General features: G+C 41.0%; 1 protein-coding gene across 1 annotated transcript; it reads left to right on the top strand.

Annotated features, from left to right (window-relative positions):
* Positions 1-1,953: 1,953 nt before the first annotated feature.
* LOC120046463 (PDZ and LIM domain protein 1-like) lies at positions 1,954-19,523 on the top strand. Its single transcript, XM_038991721.1, has 7 exons — positions 1,954-2,221; positions 4,758-4,909; positions 9,971-10,055; positions 10,977-11,164; positions 11,782-11,918; positions 13,232-13,346; positions 18,496-19,523. The coding sequence occupies exons 1-7, from the start codon at positions 2,129-2,131 to the stop codon at positions 18,680-18,682; spliced, it is 957 nt and encodes a 318-aa protein (XP_038847649.1). The 5' UTR covers positions 1,954-2,128; the 3' UTR covers positions 18,683-19,523.
* Positions 19,524-21,036: the final 1,513 nt, after the last annotated feature.

Raw genomic sequence — 21,036 nt, 5'->3', positions numbered from 1 at the left:
ACGCGAGTGTTCTTAAATCAGAGTAGATAGCCATTGAATCACATGACTTTACCACTTAGCTAAGAATTATGTAAATAATCAAGTCAATAAACATTGTGTATTTAGTTAGATAGTAGATAATTAATATGGGCTCCCTAGTGGCGCAGCAGTCTACGGCACTGCAACTCAGTGCCAGAGGCATCACTACCGACACCCTGGTTTGATTCCAGTCGTGATTGGGAGTCCCATAGGGTGGCGCACAATTGGCCCAGCGTCATCCGGGTTAAGGGTTTGGCTGGGGTAGGCTGTCAATGTACTTGCCTAGTGAAATACGTTTTTATTTTATTTTATAATATACTGCCTGGCAAGTTCGATGTATCAGTGGCCAACTAACGTTAGGTAACTAGCTAACGTACCGGTTTATACTGCTGTAATGCTATGCGGTTCGTAAGGATAACATAACAATCTTATTTGAAAAGGCATTACTTTATTACATTTAAAAAATATATATTAACATTTGTCATAATTAGTTAAAGCAATGAATTTGTATCCCGTCGTCGGACTTCGGCTGCATATTTTCCGCCATTTTCTTCATATCGGAAAAGTTATGAAGCCACGCCCACTTTCTGAAAAATTGCATTTTGGGCCCTAAAAGCACAGAAACAGTGTTGCCAACTAATTTTCAGGGTAAATTGCTAGAGGCAGGTTGATTTGTTGCTAAAAGTTGCTAAATTACGTTGTGATGTCATTGCGTGATAACGTAAAACTGCGCCATTACGTGGAATACACAATAACGTTACTCAAATTGACTGGCCAGCTAGGCAAACAAAATGATTTCACGTTTGTTCAGGTACAGACTCCCACTCTTTTCTGTACAATTTTGATTGAGACATGTTGATTGATGTTGTAAGTTCTGTTCAAGATCAAACATTCGTGAGCAACTATATTCATTGGGTTTGGCTCGTCGAACCCGTACTACAACTGCTGCAGTCAGCCAACAATGATTTGCAATTTTCTGAAATTGCTGCTGACGTCACTCACAATGCACTTTTGCAGCCAGGCACAAACAGAGAACATCGTTTTTGTGTCATTTAGAGGGAAATTGCATGCATTTTAGCGTTTGAGTCACTTTTCAAAAGTAGCTAAATTTGTTGCTAGGTGCTGTTTGAAAAAAAAGTTGCCAGTGTAGTCTGAAAAGTTGCTAAATCTAGCAACAAAATTGCTAAATTGGCATCACTGCACAGAAATAGTGTCTACTGCATGTATACTTCGTATTTTGGTGAATTTAGTACGCCATCCGGGAAGTTTTGGCATACCAACTATATTCATACTATGACCAATAAGCATACTATATACTCAATTCATGTCACAAATAGTACTGTAACGACCCTGGGTGTATAAGCGCGGAAATCAACTCTGCCGCACGAGCATGCTTTTGCGGCACAGTCGATAGCGCACGCCGGACCTCGGGCTAGAAGGTCGAGGGTTCGAGACCTGCTCCCTGCTGTTTCATTACAGTACTTTTGGCGCGGTTAGTGTGAGTATTCGAACACATCTACGGTTTCCATGTGTTTGATGCCATTCCATTTTCTCCGTTCGAGCAATCCTCAAATATCCCTAATATAAGTGTTCCAGTGTAACACTAAAGTCAAAAAGCAGCACGTGTACCAAGTTCCATGCTTTTATAAAAAAGTTAACATATCACCTTAAATTTGGCAGGTATTGCCTATAATGATGTTCTCACATTGTTGATGACTTACATTGCAAAAGTTTAGAATAGGCCTACACTTACGGGGACATGTTTCAGTTTGTCGGCAGTAGTCTACTAAGTGGAGCGAATGGCAGGAATTCAAGTTTTGGGAGTGGCACATTCCACATCCTGTGATATGGCTCAACCATAAATGGTAAACTTGCATAGTGTGACGACGTTATGGTGCATCCTTGAACAAACTGAGATCCGCACTTATCAGCGTGGAAACATCCAAAACTATTCGCTCAGCTTTGCCACAGTAACCGCCCCTTTCCCTCTAGCTACAAAGTAGCCTCCTCGAAGTTTGTTCATTTTGATAATAAATGTCATATCTGGCAGGACAGGCTGTCTAAGAATTGTTATTTTTTAAGTCGGTTTCGGCCAGTTTGGAAGTAAACTATGCCTCTACGAGTTGTCGTGCAAGGTCCTGGACCTTGGGGATTCCGTCTAGTTGGTGGGAAGGATTTTGAACAACCCTTGACTATCTCTCGGGTAAGTGTTTCAGAGAATCTGACACTTTTGTTACAATGTAACTGCATCTGGCCTTGTCCGGTGGCGCATAAACATACATTTTGCGGTTAAATTCTCATGTACCGAAAAATATATATAATTTGAAGGTGTTTCCATCACATTTAACTCTACTGATGTTTTTTTTTTCTCATGTTTTTGTTATTGAATCATATAGCGAGTGCGCTCTAGACAACAGTGCTATCTGCAAACTGTTGGTTAGAGTGCACGAATAGCCTACATACATAATGAGAGTATTATTATGGACTAAAGAGCGAGATTAATGTTATTTGTCAAACGGCAGCTAAGCATTGATTATCATGTCACCAGAATAAGACCCTCAATATTTATTGGAAAGGAGCATCAAGCTCACCACCCTGTGAAGTTAATCATTTATTTAGTCTGTAGCTTAATATACTCCATGCTTTCCCGAAGAGTCGTAGTGGGAGGACCACATGTCATCCCGTGATTGAAAATGTACTTCAATATGATGTTATTATATCAAAATTTGCACATAAAAACATTTCCACCGACATCTCTGTCATAATAATTTTACCAACACAAAAAGATACCACCTTGTCCATTTTGTTTTGTTGATATTTGGAAAGTTAATCGAAAAATGTTCTGTTTCCATCGGGCCTGTCATGACATGTTTTTATCCAACATAAAAAGGTTGGATGGAAACCTGGTTACTGAACGTAATGCACATATATGAAATCATACCAAATTTGGACTAGATAACGCTAAATAAGGTTGGAATGTTAAATAAATAATACAATACTAATTAGTTACTTGAAATTGCACTGCGGATGTATTAGACTGCAGAATTTCATTTCTGGAACACTTTATTTCACTGTACAGCCTTACCTATGGATTGTGGATGAATGAAATGTGGTATCAGTCTACTCAGTGACACCCACAGAACATAACTTTAATGAGTTTTACACAAATATTAGCGTTGTAGCTCATACTTTGACTGTGGGAAATTACCTCACTGTCCAGCCTATTGTGCATATTGACATTCATATTGCAATGTACAGCCTTAACCTATGGATTGTCTACTCTGACACCTACACAACAACTGTGGTTGTTCTGAACAACAAAGAGCAAGACATCACATCCCTTGAGACTGCAGTGTTTCTCCTAGATTTTCATAGCACTGAACTGCTCTGTCTTCCCCAACCTAAATAATATTTGGGTGGCAGGTAGTCTAGCAGTTAAGGTTGCTGGTTCGAATCCCTGGGCAGACTAGGTGATACATCTGCCACTGTGCCATTGAGCAAGGTACTTAATCCTAATTGATCATGTAAATCACTCTCTGATAAATGACTAAAATGTCAATATTTGTCCTCAACGCTTAGCACACATGGTTGTCTCAGAAGTACATATTGAGGAAACACTGGCAAGGTGTATTGAGGGCTTAAGTATAAAGGACATGAACCCTTTGAAGTGTTGTAAATGTAACCAAAGGAATGACAGCTATGCAAACTCTTATCTTTGACCACAAACAATATGTTAAGGTGTGTTCAGGTTTGGGGAGTAACTGATTACAAAAAAAGTATGATTTAATCGTTAATTTACCAGCAAAACATATTGTAATCAGATTATTGATACTTTTGAACATTTTTGATTATTTATTGGATTATTTTTGAATTCTGAAAGAATTTAGCAGAAAAATACATTATGACACCTTTGTTTTCTCAATGACATTCAATTCAGTATTGAAAAAATAGCCCAAATGTAATTTTTGTTCTACCTGAGCAAGCAAGTCTGGCCACAAATCAGTCCACTATGATGACGCACAGGTTGATGTCTATTGGGATGAGTCTTGTTCTTGAGGCAGAACTGGGCGATTTCCACCAGATAGGTCAGTTGGAAAGTCAAAATTGGCTAAATAAAAAAAGCTTTTTGGTATCATTCTAAGGTTATGCTTTAGGGTTAGCAGTGGGGTTAGGTTTAAAAGCAGATTTTATGACTTTGTGGCTGTGCCAGCTAGTGACCACTGCAGAGCTGCCTCCAGAACAAGATTCATGACGAAAAACGCCAAAACCAAACACTTTTGATGGATTCTTTTTGTCGTCTTCAAATGCCTCTTATAGGAAAAGTAATGCAAAAGTAACAAAGTAATCAGATTACGTTACTGAGTTTGGGTAATACAAAAGTAACATTTCTGATTACTATTTTGGACAGGAAACTAGTAACGGATTACATTTAGAAAATAACCTAACCTACCCAACCATGGGTGTGTTTGTGAAACAGATTCTTGCTATTTCTTAAATTTCTCAAAGACATCCTTTTGAATTCTTAGTCACCATCATACTTATCATGTGTTACAAATTCTTTCTGACAACAACTGAGACTGCACCCATGTTTACCACATAACAACCTGCCACGGGACACACACAAGTTTTGCCAAAGGATCCTTGTCCTCCTGAAATGTCATAGATTAATCCCAGATTACTCAGTTCCAAATTTGCTAAGTATGTTGATGCTGATGATTATGATGTACTTTATGTTTCAGGTCACTCATGGCAGTAGGGCTGCACAGGCCAATCTGTGTATCGGGGATCAGATCCTGGCCATAGATGGAGAGCCCACTGAGAAAATGACTCACCTGCAGGCACAGAACAAGATCAAGGGCTGCTTAGAGGAAATGGTTCTTTCTATTGACAGGTAGGGAGTTGCATGGACGTGTTGCAGTTTTCCATAGACTCAGATGAGTTTAAAAAGCACTGAGTCATGGACCAACTCAGCAAAAGTACAGAATATTTTACACCTGATGTGGTTATATGTAAGGGATACAGATTTGTGTGGTTCAAATTGTTAAAGGGGGAAGGAGGGTCCATCTTGGATTTGTTTAGGTCTGAGATTAAATGTTGATGTACCAAATTCATGTATGTGTTTAAGCAATAAGGCATGAGAACCCGGGGATTATCGTGTGATAACTAACACCTAAGGGCTGTTCTTAAGCCCGAGGCGAAAGTGGGAAAGAGCCGTTAGGAAATCAAATCACATTTTATTGGTCACATACACATGATTAGCAGATGTTATTTCTGGTGTAGCGAAATGCTTGGGCTTCTAGCTCCGACAGTGCAGTAATATCTAACAAGTAATGAATCTAACAAATTACACAACATATACCCAATACACACAAATCTAAGTAGGAATGATTTAAGACTATATACAGATATGGACGAGCGATGTCAGAGCGGAACGGACTAAGATACAGTAGAATAGTATAGAAAACAGTATATACATATGAGATGAGTAATGCCAGATATGTAAACGTTAAGTAACTAAGATACAGTAGAATAGTATAGAATACAGTATATACATATGAGATGAGTAATGCCAGATATGTGAATATTATTAAAGTGACTAGTGTTCCAATCCTTAAAGTGGCCAGTGATTTCTAGTCTATGCCTATAGGCAGCAGCCTCTAATGTGCTAGTGATGGCCTTGAGATAGAAGTTGTTTTTCAGTCAATTGGGCCGAGCTTTGATGCACCTGTACTGACGTCACATTCTGGATGATAGCGGGTTGAACAGGCAGTGGCTCGGGTGGTTGATGTCCTTGATAATCTTTTTGGCCTTCCTGTGACATCGGGTGCTGTAGGTGTCCTGGAGGGCGGGTAGTTTGCCCCCGGTAATGCGTTGGGCAGACCGTACCATCCTCTGGAGAGCCTTGTGGTTGCGGGCGGTGCAGTTGCCGTACCAGGCGGTGATACAGCCCGACAGGATGCTTTCAATTGTGCATCTGTAAAAGTTTGAGCGTTTTGGTTGACAAGCAAAATTTCTTTAGCCTCCTGAGGTTGAAGAGGCTCTGTTGCGCCTTCTTCACCACACTGTCTGTGTGGGTGGTCCATTTCAGTTTGTCAGTGATGTGTACGCCGAGGAACTTGAAGCTTTCCACCTTCTCCACTGCGGTTTTGTTTATGTAGATAGGGGGGTGCACCCTCTGTTTCCTGAAGTCCACAATCATCTCCTTTTGTTTTGTTGACGTTGAGTGAGAGGTTGTTTTCCAGGCACCACACTCCCAGAGCCCTCACCTCATCCCCGTAGGCTGTCTCATCGTTTGTAATCAACCCTACTACTGTTGTCATCTGCAAACTTGATTGAGTTGGAGGCATGCTTGGCCACGCAGTCATGGGTGAACAGGGAGTACAGGAGGGGGCGGAGCATGCAGCCTTGTTGGGGCCCCAGTGTTGAGGATCAGCGGAGTGGAGGTGATGTTTCCTACCTTCACCACCTTGTGGCGGCCCGTCAGGAAGTCCAGGACCGAGTTACACAGGGCGTGGTTCAGACCCAGGCCTCGAGCTTAATGATGAGCTTGGAGGGTACTATGGTGTTGAATGCGGAGTTCTAGTCAATAAATAGCATTCTTACATAGGTATTCCTCTTGTCCAGATGGGTTAGGGCAGTGTGCAGAGTGATGGCGTCTGTGGATCTATTGAGGCGGTAAGCAAATTGAAGTAGGTCTAGGGTGGCAGGTAAGGTAGAGGTGATATGATCCTTGACTAGTCTCAAAGCATTTCATGATGACAGTGGTGAGTGCTACGGGGGCAGTAGTCATTAAATTCAGTTACCTTTGCCTTCTTGGGTACAGGAACAATGGTGGCCATCTTGAAGCATGTGGGGACAGCAGACTGGGATAGGGAGAGATTGAATATGCCCGTAAACACACCAGCCAGCTGTTCTGCGCATGCTCTGAGGACGCGGATAGGGATGCCGTCTGGGCCGGCAGCCCTGCGAGGGTTATCGCGTATAAATGTTTTACTCACGTCGGCTACGGAGAAGGAGAGCCCCCAGTCCTTGGTAGCGGGCTGTGTTGGTGGCACTGTGTTATCCTCAAAGTGGGCGAAGAATGTGTTTAGCCTGTCCGGAAGCAAGACGTCGGGCTTGGCGTCGTGGCTGGTTTTCCTTTTGTAGTCGGTGATTGTCTGTACTCCCTGCCACATACGTCGCGCGTCTGAGCTGTTGAATTGCGACTTCACTTTATCTCTGTACTGACGTTTAGTTTGTTTGATTGCATGAATAACTACACTGTTTATATTCTTCCATATTCCCAGTCACCTTGCCATGGTTAAATGCGGTGTTTCGCGCTTTCAGTTTTGCGCGAATGCTACCATCTATCCACGGTTTCTGGTTAGGGTAGGTTTTAATAGTCACAGTGGGTACTAAATCTCCTATACACTTCCTTATAACGTCAGTCACTGTATCCGTGTATGCGTCTAGATTACCCCGGAACATATCCCAGTCCACGTGATCAAAACAATCCTGAAGTGTGCATTCCGATAGGTCTGACCAGTATTGAATAGTTCTTAGCACGGGTACTTCCTGTTTGAGTTTCTGCCTAATAGGAAGGGATGAGCAAGATGGAGTTGTGGTCAAATTTGCCGAAAGGAGGGCGGGGGAGGGCCTTGTAAGCATTCAGGAAGTTTGAATAGCAATGGTCACGAGTCTTAGCAGCACGAGTAGTACAGTCGATCTGTTGGTAGAACTTCGGCAGCCTAGTCCTCAAATTTGCTTAGTTAAAATCCCCAGCTACAATAAATGCAGCCTTCTGATATGTGGTTTCCAGTTTGCATAAAGTCCACTGAAGTTCTTTGAGGGCTGTCGTGGTATCGGCTTGAGGGGGGGATGGGATGTAAACGGCCGTGGCAATGACAAAGGAGAATTCTCTTGGGTGATAATATGGTCAGCATTTGATTGTGAGGTGTTCTAGGTTGGGTGAACAAAAGGACTTGAGTTCCTGTATGTTCCTAGAATTACACCATGAGTCGTTAATTATGAAACATGCCCTTCTGCTTCCCGGAGAGATATTTATTCCTGTCTGCGAGATGTACCGAGAATCCTGCTGGCTTTACCGACTCCGACAGAGTATCCCGAGAGAGCCATGTTTCCGTGAAACAAAGTATTTTACAGGCCCCGATGTCTCTCTGGAATGAAATTCTTGCTCTAAGCTCATCAACTTTGTTATCCAAAGGCTGAACATTAGCGAGGAATCTACTCGGAAGCGGTGGGTGGTGTGCGCGCCTCCTAAGTCGAACCAGCAGGCCACCTCAAGTGCCTCTCCTCCGCTGGCTATTTAGGGGGGGTTGGCCTCTGGAATAAGTTACTTTGTTCACTCTCCCCAGAGAAATGTATCTTCTCCAGGGAAGTCGTATTCCTTGTAGTAATGCTGGTAGTTCTGGTGAGTTACCGCTGCTCTAATATCCAATAGTTCTTCCCGGCTGTATGTAATGACAAAACATTTCCTGAGATAATAATGTGAACTATAGTACATAAAAAAAACTAAATACTGCAAAGATTCCAAAATGCTAGTTGTGATGCTGCCATCTCCATCTGCGCTATCTTCCTGGAGGGAGTCATCACACGATAATTCCCACGTTATCATGCCTTTATAGATCGGTTGGTTGTTTAGCGACAAAACTGATGCGTTCGCTACTATGGGGCAAAACAGACTGGGTTGGCTTAGATTGTTGACAACATGTTAGTTATATTTCGTCTCCAATGTTTATTGAAAACATATACATTTGCACAATGAGCATCGTCTCTCAAATACATCATTACAGTTGTTGGTTAGCTAACTAGCAAATAAAATATTTTTTTGGGACATATTAGCATTGACATGAAATCAGTCAAAACACCTCAAAACAAGACATGCTATAAAGAACAAGATGAAACGTGCTGAAATGAGCCACTGACGATTCCCCACATCAGTTTCTTGGCATTTTTGCTTGCAATCTGGCCATCCAGAATCACAACATGCTGACATCTGCCCCATGGAAACGCACACATCGTTTTCATGACTTGTCAGCTAACCCATCTATTGCTTTTATAAAACGGCTGCCAACATAATAAAAAAAACATGTTTTCATTAGCATTATTTGAATGAGTACATTTGTTTTATTTTATCCTTCCACCAGTTGTTCATTCTATTAATTCCATATTGCTATGCTAAACAAATCATTGGCATGTAGCTAGCTAGTAGAGGTTCAATGATGGCAGACAAGAACTTAATTAAAGATTTAATAAATCATTTATAAATGGGCAACAACCAGCTGATCAATAAAATATTTATGGAGGATAGCTAAACTAACATTACTTCTCCTTTGCTTGCTAGCCAGCCAACTAAAGCTAACACAATCACATTAAGGAGCTGAAATGATAGCAAAGTATGTGCGTTTCATTTTTTTCTTGCCTTCATTTCCATTATAATGATCCCGAGAAATACATTTGCCAGGATCAGAGAAGCTGTCAGTCTCGTCACGTTCATATGCATGGAGAGTGCAAATAAAACCTGAAACATGTTGGATAGGCACACAGCGAGGATTATAGTAACCCCCGCTGTACCAAACAAAATACTAGGCAAGAAACATGGGGAAATAATGTCAAGATGCTTTTTTTCTGGGGGAGTTGGAGTTGATACTTGAAATATAATTATGGCATCATTGCATTTGGAGTTAATTATGGTGAATAACTAACGGCTATCAACAAAACTTAGTTTTATAACATGGCATAACTCTGTTGTGCAGTGGTGCTTTCTCAAAATAGGTTATTTAGATGGTTGTTGTCCCATCAACACGTTTGAGGACTGCTACGTACTCATTTTTATTATATTTTGGATATCTCTATTCATTGCAAGTCTGAGTATTGTTAGTGTATTGTTAGTGTTGTATGTCTGAATATTGTTTATTGCAAGTCTGAATACTGTGTTTGACTGTCTTTTTAGATCCGAATCGAAAATGTGGTCACCGCTCTCTTCTGAGGAAGGAAAGACCAACTCTTACAAGATGAATCTTGCATCTGAGCCGCAGGTATGTCTGCCGTACATCCTACTTCACTCTGACCAAAGATAGCATTAGGAAATTAGGCATTAAGTTGACTTATGTCCCTGTCATTGTTTACTTCTCAACAGATTATTTCCTAGGAGACCATAGTTTTATCAGCCAAGTTCTGATGCAAGACTCAGTTCCTGCTTACTGAATGGAAAATTGAGACCAAAGTGTGAATTAATGTAGGAAGCATGTGCTTTGTCAGTCCTCCACAGCTTTCAGGGATGTCACAAACATAGTGTGTTTTGGTCACAGAATACATAGAAAAATGTTTTACGCATACAAGCTGTTTTTAGATGTTTCACTTGGTTATTTTTGTTACTTAATGAATCCAACAAATGACCTGGGGTGAGTTTCCAGAAAGCTAATGGGCCACTTTATTTCTCTCTTTATTGACAACCCAGCCACACACCCCTGAGATGTGCGAGAGTAATGATGTGTGAGTGAATTAGCAAAACATGGCAAATAAAGCACTAGTGTGCTTACAAAGCTTTCGGGTAACTCGCCTCTCTAAATAATTTCATTGGATAAGCAGTGTGATGCATTTATTTGTTGTGTGTGCCAAATTGCCATTTTTTGTTATGTCTTTGTGAAAATATCCATGGAGCATATTTTATAGATTTAGATGATAGATTTGAAGGTATTTTGTGTTTTCACTAACTGCGTACAGTAATGGTGTGCTTGCATGTCACCGTATTTTGTCTCGGGTGGCCCCTTGTTTACTGCTATTATGATAATGAGGGGCACCCAAATAACCTTTTGACAATGCTATTCTTTACCTCTAATATCCACAAATTACTCAAGTAACTGTCATACTATTTCTATCAAGGCATGTGTGTTATATGGCATTGAAAGTTATATTTAGAATATAATTTTTTCTGTATCCCTGGCTACAACTTGCAGGAGGTGAAACGCATAGGTTCCGCCCACAACAGGAGCGCCCTGCCATTCGCTGGGTTCGGCCCCAAGGTGGTAACCAATCAGTACAACAACCCTGCCGGTCTGTACTCCTCGGAGAATATCAAGGACTTCAACGCGACCGTGGATGACGTAAAAACCATCAGCACTGCTGCTAACGAACCCAGCACCATGTAAGGATCTATCCCAGCTGGTTGTAATAACGTCAATTGTATTTGCCGCATGCTTCGTAAACAACTGGTGTAGACTCACAGTGAAATGCTTACGTATGGGCTCTTCCCAACAATGCAGAGAAGGAAAAAAAAGAGAACACCAGCAATGAATACACAATGAGTAAAGATAACTTGGCTATATACACGGGGTACCATTACAGAGTCAATGTGCAGGGGTACGAGGTAGTTGAGGTAGATATGTAGGTAGGGATAAAGTGACTAGGCAACGGGATAGATAATAAACCGTAACAGCAACGTATGTGATGAGTCAAAAGAGATTAGTGCGAAAAGGGTCAATGCAGATATTTCGGGGAGCTATTGGTTTTACCCGCTGGGTATTGTTTTTCAAGTCACGATGTGTCTTACTGTAGCAGAATGTACTGCATTTTCACTTGTTAAGTACTTACAATATGTGTTAAAGTAAGTCAAACTCAACTTCAGCTGTGGCTCAAGGAAACATAGCGATGTGTGAGGCCCCATCACCATCATCATTTGTTTGTCCTTGATTTGACTACGCCTGTGTACTATTGGACTCATTGTATGTAAACTAGTATTGATTGTGGTAATTTGTTTTTCAGCCCAGATCCCTCCGGTATTCTGCCACCAATAGTTGCAGACTCTGAGGTCTACAAAATGCTGCAGGAAAACCATGAGGCTGATGAGCCTCCTCGACAGTCAGCTTCATTCAAAGTGCTGCAGGATATTCTGGAGTCCGGTACTTATTCACACACATATGCAGCTGATATTTACACTGAGTGTACAAAACATTAAGGACACCTGCTCTTTCCATGACAGACTGACCAGGTGAATCCAGTTGAAAGCTATGATCCCTTATGGATGTCACTTAAATCCACCAATCAGTGTAGATGAAGGGGAGAAGACAGGTTAAAGAAGGATTTTTAAGCCTTGAAACATTGGATAGTTTGTGTGCCATTCAGAGAGGGTGAATGGGCAAGACAAAATATTTAAGTGCCTTTAAACAAGGTATGGTAGTAGGTGCCAGGCGCACCATTTTGCACCAAGAATTGCAACGCTGGTGGATTTTTCACTCAACAGTTTCCTGTGTGTATCAAGCATGGTCCACCACCCACAGGACATCCAGCCAACTTGACACAACTGTGGGAAGCATTGGAGTCAACATGGTCCGGCATCCCAGTGGAACGCTTTCGATGCCTTGTCGAGTCCATACCCAAACAAGTTGAGGTTGTTCTGAGGGAAAAGGGGGGAGGTGCAAATGAATATGAAGGTGTCCTTAATGTTTTGTATACTCAGTGTATACTGTGCATTTGGAAAGTATTCAGACCCCTTGACTTTTTCCACATTTGGTTACGTTACAGCCTTATTCTAAAATGGATTAAAAAGTCCCCCCCTAATCAATCATTGCACAATACCCCATAATGACAAAAAAAAACTTAAATCACATAAGTATTCAGACCCTTTACTCAGGAGTTTGTTGAAGCACCTTTGGCAGCGAATACAGCCTCAAGTCTTATTGGGTATAACGCTACAAGCTTGTCACACCTGTATTTGGAGAGTATCTCCCATTTTCTCTGCAGATCCTCTCAAGCTGTCAGGTGGGATGGGGAGCGTCGCTACACAGCTATTTTCAGGTCTCTCCAGAGACGTTTGATCTGGTTCAAGTCCAGGCTCTGGCTGGGCCACTCAAGGACATTGAGACTGGTCCTGAAGTCACTCCTGCATTGTTTTGGCTGTGTGCTTAGGGTTGTTGTCCTGTTGGAATGTGAACCTTGCCCCAGTCTGAGGTCCTGAGCACTTTGGAGCAGGTTTTCAAGGATGTGTCATTACTTTGCTTTGTTCATCACCATAGAATGATGCTGCCACCACCACCATGCTGCACCGTAGGGATAGTATTGGCCAGGTGATGAGCGGTGCCTGGTTTCCATTCAGGCCAAAGAGTTTCTTTTTTCTTAAAGATCCTTTGTCATATTAAACAGGGTTTTCCAAATATTTAATGGCAGTGTTGTGGCTTAACAAAACATGATAACGTGTGTCTCCTCTTGATTGCAGATCCTGATAAGAGCTCTGGTTTTAAGAGTGTGAAAGCGCCTGCCACAAAAATTGGCTCAACAGTGAGAAATGCAGACAAGTTACCAATCTGTGACAAATGTGGATCAGGGATTGTGTAAGTACAGCATATGATTAGTCAAACAATCGTGATCTCATGATAATGTTGTAAACTTTTCATTTTGCTCACAGTGATTTGACGAGATCAAAGATCAGCACTCCTACTCGAAGATGCTTTATGAACACAGGCCCTGGGCTCTATTTTCGGCTGGCGTTAAGCCAGCACAATTGTCAAACACAGGCTCCTTTGCAATTTTGTCCTGTTAAAGCCGGCGCTCTTCTAGTTTCAAACGCTAGCGCCAGGATTGGTAATTTACCTGTGTTACATACTTGCGCTGTGGTGGGCATATCTGAGGTGTGTCCTTAAAAACGTGCGCCAAAGTGCCAATTTCAGTATGCACTGGTGGGATATTTAAGACCAACTGAAAGCTGATCTTAGCGGTAACGCAATTGGTTATTGCATGGATTTTGACAGAGGAAGCGCGGCCTATCCAGCAGTGATGCATAATGCACATGGAACGAGAGATTTAGTGCCCGTAAACCTCATATTTAGAAACATGACTGTTTAGTCCCCATTTCATTGGATTAAAAAACAAGCAAAGCCTCCTCTCTTCTCAAGAAGTGCTGTTGCCCAATGCATTCACCAAGACGGTTGATAATGGGTTTGGCTTGTGAGACCGCTTTGAAATCAATCTTAATCATCAAAGCTTTATTAAAAGCTCAAGTTTGGCAGCAGCAAAACAGTGAGTGGACATCCCTGGTGACACTCGAATTTAGAAACATTTAAGTTATTTTCCTGTAGGTAAGGATGGTAGGCTACACTTACCCTACTTTAATGAAGGCTGATTCAAGCCAATTTCAATGTTGACTGTCAACACCAATACTGTTGCTATCACTCGTTAATGTAGCCTATGCTATTTAATGAACTGTAGTATCATCCACAGTGGACTAGGACAAGAATATTCCATGCTCCCAGCAGAATTGGAGTTGATGACAGTGCAAAGGCTGTCAATAACCTACAGAACTTGAGACGAACGCATGCAGTATTAAGCCATGGAGTGCCTTGATTGGCCAGTGAGTGGCCAAGCCCTTGTCACACCTACAACTTGTTAATTAATCAAAACCCAGCACTTTCACTCTACCGCCAGCTATTGCGCTTCTAATACCGGCTGTGAAAATAGCTAAAATATTTCTGACACACCCCCGGACCTATAGCGCTACCACCAGTACTTAGACCGACAGTGCTTAGATTTACCATTGTTCGGTTTGTTAAAATAGAGCCCCCTGTCTCATAGGCTGCGTTTACACAGGCAGCCCAATTCCGATTTATTGGTATGTCTGATATTTTTCCCCCCCAAACGTGTAAACAGCAAAAACCACATGGAATCTGATCTTTTGAGTTCTGATTTATTCCACATTCATATGTGGTTCTCAATCCTGATGCAATTCCAACGTTTCATATGCTACCTCAATCTGAATGCTCAGATCTGATTTTTTTTGTTGTTGCTCTGAAGTGGCTTTTTTGCACATGACCTGCCGTTAATAGGGATACCCCATTTTTTAAATTTTTGCCTAAAATGACATACCCAAATCTAACTGCCTGTAGCTCAGGCCCAGAAGCAAGGATATGCATATTCTTGGTGACATTTGAAAGGAAACACTTTGAAGTTTGTGGAAATGTGAATTGAATGTAGGAGAATATAACACAGTAGATCTGGTAGAAGAAAATACAAAGAAAAAAAACGTTCTACCACCATCTTTGAAATGCAACAGAAATGTCCCACTTCCAGCCATCACTCTGGTTGTAATTCTGATTGTGTCCACAAGATGGCATCAGTGTATGTGCAAAGTTTCAGACGGGTAACTTGAAGTATGAGCGAACTATATGACATTTAGTGTGAAGTCACCCAGGTATATTTGGGCAAATCGTGAAGGAGACATTTTTCTCTATATTACGTTTTTCTGCAAGAATATCGTCAAATCTGTGTACTTGGACTTTGATTTAGCTTTTTCAGTATTAGTGGCCATATTATAAGTTCAACATTTGCAAAACAACCAGTTTTCATAAGTTCATAACTAATGTTTGTCTAAAAGGAAAAGGCTTGCTGTTGCACAAGGTTAGCAGCTACATTTTGCAACATACGGGGTTTCCCGATACTCCCGTAAAGCCCAGCTCATTGGCTATCTAGTTAGCTTTGTTTGACCCCGATTGGTGCTTATTTGACAAAGTTAGTCAATCAAGTGAAGAGTGCCCGTGTCATCGGCGTGCCATGAAGGCTACGCTCTCTGACCAAATTTGGTGTCCTATAGGATATACTACACCCATAATGATATAGTGAAGTTGGGTTACGTTCTAGGATCTCGGAGGAATACATACGAACGTGAATTGACTGGTTGAAACGTATGACAGCCCCCTAAAATGAAATATCTTAGTCTTATCGTTTTACTTTTTCCCTACTGGTTATTGTCTCCTCCTTGTGGTTTCTTCTAGAATGTCCCTTCAGAAGTGTTTTGTCATATGTAAATTCAATTGGCTGATATAGAGCCATGATGTGAGCATGCTGCCAACAGCTGTGTACTTGAGGGGTTGTTAACTCTTGGTTATGAAGTGTTAATTTAAGAGACGCTTAAAGGGTGCTAGGACATGCCTTCTGTGTGACCTTCAAGGTGGATTGGGTGACAAGATTAGGTGTTTTGTCTATCATGATCCAAGAAGGTGGAATGGTGTTAGTCACTGTGTGGTAGGGAAAAACTCCATCTCTGTTTCAATTTGTCTTACTATTTTGAGCTAAAAAAGGACATGCTTCTATGAACATGTTAATGTATTTTAGACCATTTGTGTGTCTTACATTTAGATATAACACCGAACCCAAACTGGCTGTGCGCGTGGGCCAATGTGCATACATTTATTTTGTCCCCCCACACCAAACGCGATCACGACACGCAGGTTAAAATATCAAAACAAACTCTGAACAAATTACTTTCATTTGGGGACAGGTCAAAAAGCATTACACATTTAGTCAATTTAGCTAGCTAGCCTGTTTGGGATAGGGGGTGGTATTTTCACGTCCGGATGAAAAGCGTGCCCAAAGTAAACTGCCTGCTACTCAGGCCCAGAAGCTAGGATATGCATATAATTGGATTTGGATAGAAAACACTCTAAAGTTTCTAAAACTGTTAAAATTATGTCTGTGTATAACAGAACTTATTTGGCAGGCGAAACCCCGAGGACAAACCATCCAGGATTTTTTTTTTTTTTTGAGGTGACTAAGTTTTCAATTGCCTTTCTATGGGAATCTATATTTCTGAGGCATCTGGTTGCAGTTCCTAGGGCTTCCACTAGATGTCAACAGTCTTTAGAAATTAGTTGATGTTTTTCTTTTGAGTAATGAAGAAGTATGGCTGTTCAGAATGAGTGTCGAGTCTAGTGTACAGTTGTGTTTGGGTCGCACGACCTAGCGCTCGCTCCACTTTCATTTTATCCGCTATTGAACACGGTTTATTCCGTCTTAAATTTTATTGATTATTTACGTTTTAAAATACCTAAAGTTGTATTAGGAAAGTTGTTTGAAATGTTTGGACCAAGATTACAGGTAACTTATTAGATAATGTGTACTCATGTTGGGCGAGTTGGAACCGGTGTTTTTCTGAATCAAACGCTCCAAATAATTGGACATTTTGGGGATATAACGACGGAATTAATCGAACAAAAGGACCATTTGTAATGTTTATGGGACATATTGGAGTGCCAACAGGAGAAGATCTTCAAAGGTAAGGCATGAATTATATTGTTATTTCTGAGTTTTGTGTCGCGCTTGGTGGGTTGAAATATGATTGTCATGTGTTTGTTTGATGGGGTGCTGTCCTCACATAATAGCATGGTTTGCTTTCGCCCGTAAAGCCTTTTTGAAATCTTACACGGTGGCTGGATTAACAAGAAGTTAAGCTGTATTTTGGTGTATTGCACTTGTGATTTTATGAAATATTTCAAATAATTTATTTTGAATTTCGTGCTTTCACCGGATGTTGTCGAAATGTTCCGCTAGCGGAACCCCTAGCCGTAAAAGGCTAGCTAGCTAGCTTGCACTTGCTAGCTAATTTGTCCTATTCAGCTAGCTTGCTGTTGCTAGCTCATTTGTCCTGGGATATAAACATTGAGTTGTTATTTTACCTGAAATGCACAAGGGCCTCTACTCCGACAATTCATCCACACATAAAACGGTCAACCGAATCGTTTCTAGTCATCTCTCCTCCTAGGCTTTTTCTTCTCTTGACTTTATATTGCGATTGGCAACTTTCATAAATTAGGTGCATTACCGCCACTGACCTCGTTCGTCCTTCAGTCACCCACGTGGGTATAACCAATGAGGAGATGGCACGTGGGTATAACCAATGAGGAGATGGCACGTGGGTGCCTGCTTCTATAAACCAGTGAGGAGATGGAAGAGGCAGGACTTGCAGCGCGTTCTGCATCACAAATAGAACTGACTTCTATTTTAGCCCTTGACAACGCAGGAGCTCGTTGGCGCGCACGAGCAGTGTGGGTGCAATAATTGAATAATATAGATTTCTAAATTTATTTTACAACACTCACACGCGACGTGAGCGGTGTAGTCAGCCTGTAACACTTCAAACCCTCTTCATAATGTATACCTCCTTATTCGCTATGCTAATGACCTGCATGGGCTTTAACTGCATTAAAACTGGGTGGTTCGAGCCCTGAATGCTGATTGGCTGACAGCCGTGGTATATCAGACCGTATACCACGGGTATGAAAACATAGTTTTTTACTGCTCTAATTACCTTGGTAACCAGTTTATAATAGCAATAAGGCACCTCAGCAGTTTGTGCTATATGGCCAATATACCACAACTAAGGGCTGTATACAGGCACTCCGCGTTGCGTCTTGCTTAAGAACTGCCCTTAGCTGTGGTATAGTATATTGGGTATATACCACACCCTTTTGTGCCTTATTGCTTAATTTTAAGACTTTGTTACATGGGGTATTATGCTGCCTTCTCATAATGCTTTATGAATGTTAGATATTTAGGAGCACCTACGTCATACTTTTATAGAGCATGCTCATGAAGCATAACTGCGTAAATTATGAATTATTATGAAGAGGATTTTCATACATTTTACGGATTTTTTTTTTGATTTATTTGACTTAACCATTTAGTATGTGATCTCTTCTTTCCCATACACAGGGGGATGGTAGTCAAGTTACGGGACAAGTTCCGTCACCCCGAGTGCTACACCTGCTCAGATTGCAACCTCAACCTGAAACAGAAGGGACATTTTTTCGTGGAGGACCAGATCTACTGTGAGAAACACGCACGTGAGCGAGTGACGCCACCCGAAGGCTATGATGTGGTCACTGTCTTTCCCAAGTAGAGCTGCTCATTGAACACTGCCTCAAACTGCACATGACCTATTAGTGTCTCCAAGATGCCATGAAAACCATCCTAAGACATTCCAGCATTTAAAGATGGCGCATTTAAGCAATAAAGCACGAGGGGGTGTGGTATATGGCCAATATACCATGGCTAAGAGCTGTTCTAGGGCACGACGCAACGTGGCCATATTGGACATATACCACATACCCTTGTGCCTTATTGCTATTATAAACTGGTTACCAATGTAATTAGAACAGTAAAAATAAATGTTTTGTCATATCCGTGGTATACGGTCTGATATACCACGGCTGTCAGCCAATCAGCATTCATGGCTCAAACCACCTAGTTAATAATCTAGACTGTAAAATGCTATATTGTATTATGCCTGGATACTGTTACTTCCAGGCATGCAATGTTAACGAGGTTTGCTATTCGTCAAATAATAATTTGCACATGTGTATACATTTAGGAACCAAAACATGCTATGAATTGGTGTGGCATACATTGTTTAGTCTGAATTCAAGGAATCCAAAACATTTGCATTTTAATCAGTAGGCTAATGTTTTGGGTTTGTTTTCTCAAGCAGGCTGTGACCAAGGATAGTTCAAGGAACATACAGTAGCTACTGACTGTACTTGGATTTGACTCATTCATAGTGGTTAGATCCAGGCTTCTAGTAGCCCTGCTTCTGGGTGGATTTTCTGAATCATAAACAAAACTCAATGTTTTGCTGAGCGCCATCTTTTCATAGTGAAAATGCTGCATTGGTCTTCCAAATTACTTTGCACCTATCAATGTAATTTTTATGACTGAATAAATCTTTTTTCTCAAACCGTGAACATTTGTTTAGTTAGTTCATCATGTGTGCATAAATGTTGGGTTTTTAGGACAATGTTCTTCAGAGCTGACTTCATTATTGGTCAAATATTAGCTTATTTGATATGTACACTGCTCCTCTTAATTTCAATTTGCCAACAATATTTTGGGGACAATTTATTTATAAAACCTAAAAAAAATAAGCTACATTTAGAACTACTTCTGTTTTTATTGCATTTCCTAAAACTTGATGACTTTATTATGAAAACACACATTGCATTGATAACAGTAACAGGTTGGCCCATTGGTTAAGTCACTTATAACATCAGGCTACAGGACATTCATTCTATGATGTAAGCATGGTGATAGTCACAACAGGCTTGTGCCTTTGTGTCTCGTGGGTTTTATAACAATCCAATAATGATGGATGGGATACAGGAATTAGTTCAAACATTTATCTGAACGCGCTCATCTCAACACCTACAACCCCCATGATGCTCTGCGGCACAACCTCAATACACCACATATCCCATCCTACTTCAACACCCACACCAGTAGATATCCACTTTTTAGACCTGAAAGACGATGGCCAGAGCTTACCCATGATGTTGCACAACGATTTAAGTCAAGTCATTGACTAAAACAAAGTATGATATATTTGGACTTGAAGGGACATCTGAACTGCCCACTTCATGCAAATCTGTGTGAATGTGGTGTCTTTTTCTATGATATACAATTTTTTTTTAATGTATACATTTTTAACCCAGATTTCGTTTCAGGACTGGATTGTATTTGAATGTTACCACCCCTCAGCATGGTATTGTTTATTAATGCACAAATATCATACCCCCAAGACATGCTAACCTCTCCCCATTACAATAACAGTAGTGGTTAGCATTTTTTGGGGTGTGTGATATTTCTGCTTCTAACTTAATCACTCATCATTATTCAGGATTATCTGTAATCATGGTGGTATCCACATTAATGTAGAAGTGTTTAGAAACATTTTATTCTTATTTACAATAAAGTTGCCATTGAGGGCTTCCACCATTTTAAAGTAGCCAACTGGGTGGGGATTCCTATGAGTTGGGAGCAATCAGCCAATAAAGAAAAATAAAATGGACTACTTTAAAATGGAGATAGCCTTAATGGCGCTTCCCATGGTACAGATACAAAGATGAGTCCTCTATGTATCTCCAGAACCAGCTATAGAGCCAGCCGGCTAATCTTTTCAATATGGTGTAGTTTAAAAAAAACAGCAACAACAGATAGCATTAGCTAGCTAGATAAGGTTAGCAAGATAGCTAGTTAGATTAGGTTAGCATGCTAGCTAAACTGACAGCTGTCAGTGCCCTATTTGTTGATGTTTATCAACTTGTCGTGGAAATTCCCATACCCAATTCGTGAATATGTATAAGTAGCCTTCGTCATTTTTCTGAGGTGGAACCTAAATGTGCATTTCATCTCTAGGACAGGAAATTACGTAGAAATAGTAGCGGCAACTTCTTCAGGGGGGATCCTTTAAATTGTCCTCGT

Source organism: Salvelinus namaycush, chromosome 4 (genome assembly GCF_016432855.1).
Source record: "Salvelinus namaycush isolate Seneca chromosome 4, SaNama_1.0, whole genome shotgun sequence".
NCBI lineage: Eukaryota > Metazoa > Chordata > Actinopteri > Salmoniformes > Salmonidae > Salvelinus > Salvelinus namaycush.
This window is presented reverse-complemented; position numbering and strand designations above follow the sequence as displayed.

Coding starts and splice junctions, on each gene's coding strand:
- LOC120046463 (XM_038991721.1), top strand. CDS start 2,129: ATGCCTCTACGAGTTGTCGTGCAAGGTCCTGGACCTTGGGGATTCCGT. Junction 2,222..4,757: donor AACCCTTGACTATCTCTCGG/GTAAGTGTTTCA, acceptor TTTATGTTTCAG/GTCACTCATGGCAGTAGGGC. Junction 11,165..11,781: donor GCTAACGAACCCAGCACCAT/GTAAGGATCTAT, acceptor TTTGTTTTTCAG/CCCAGATCCCTCCGGTATTC.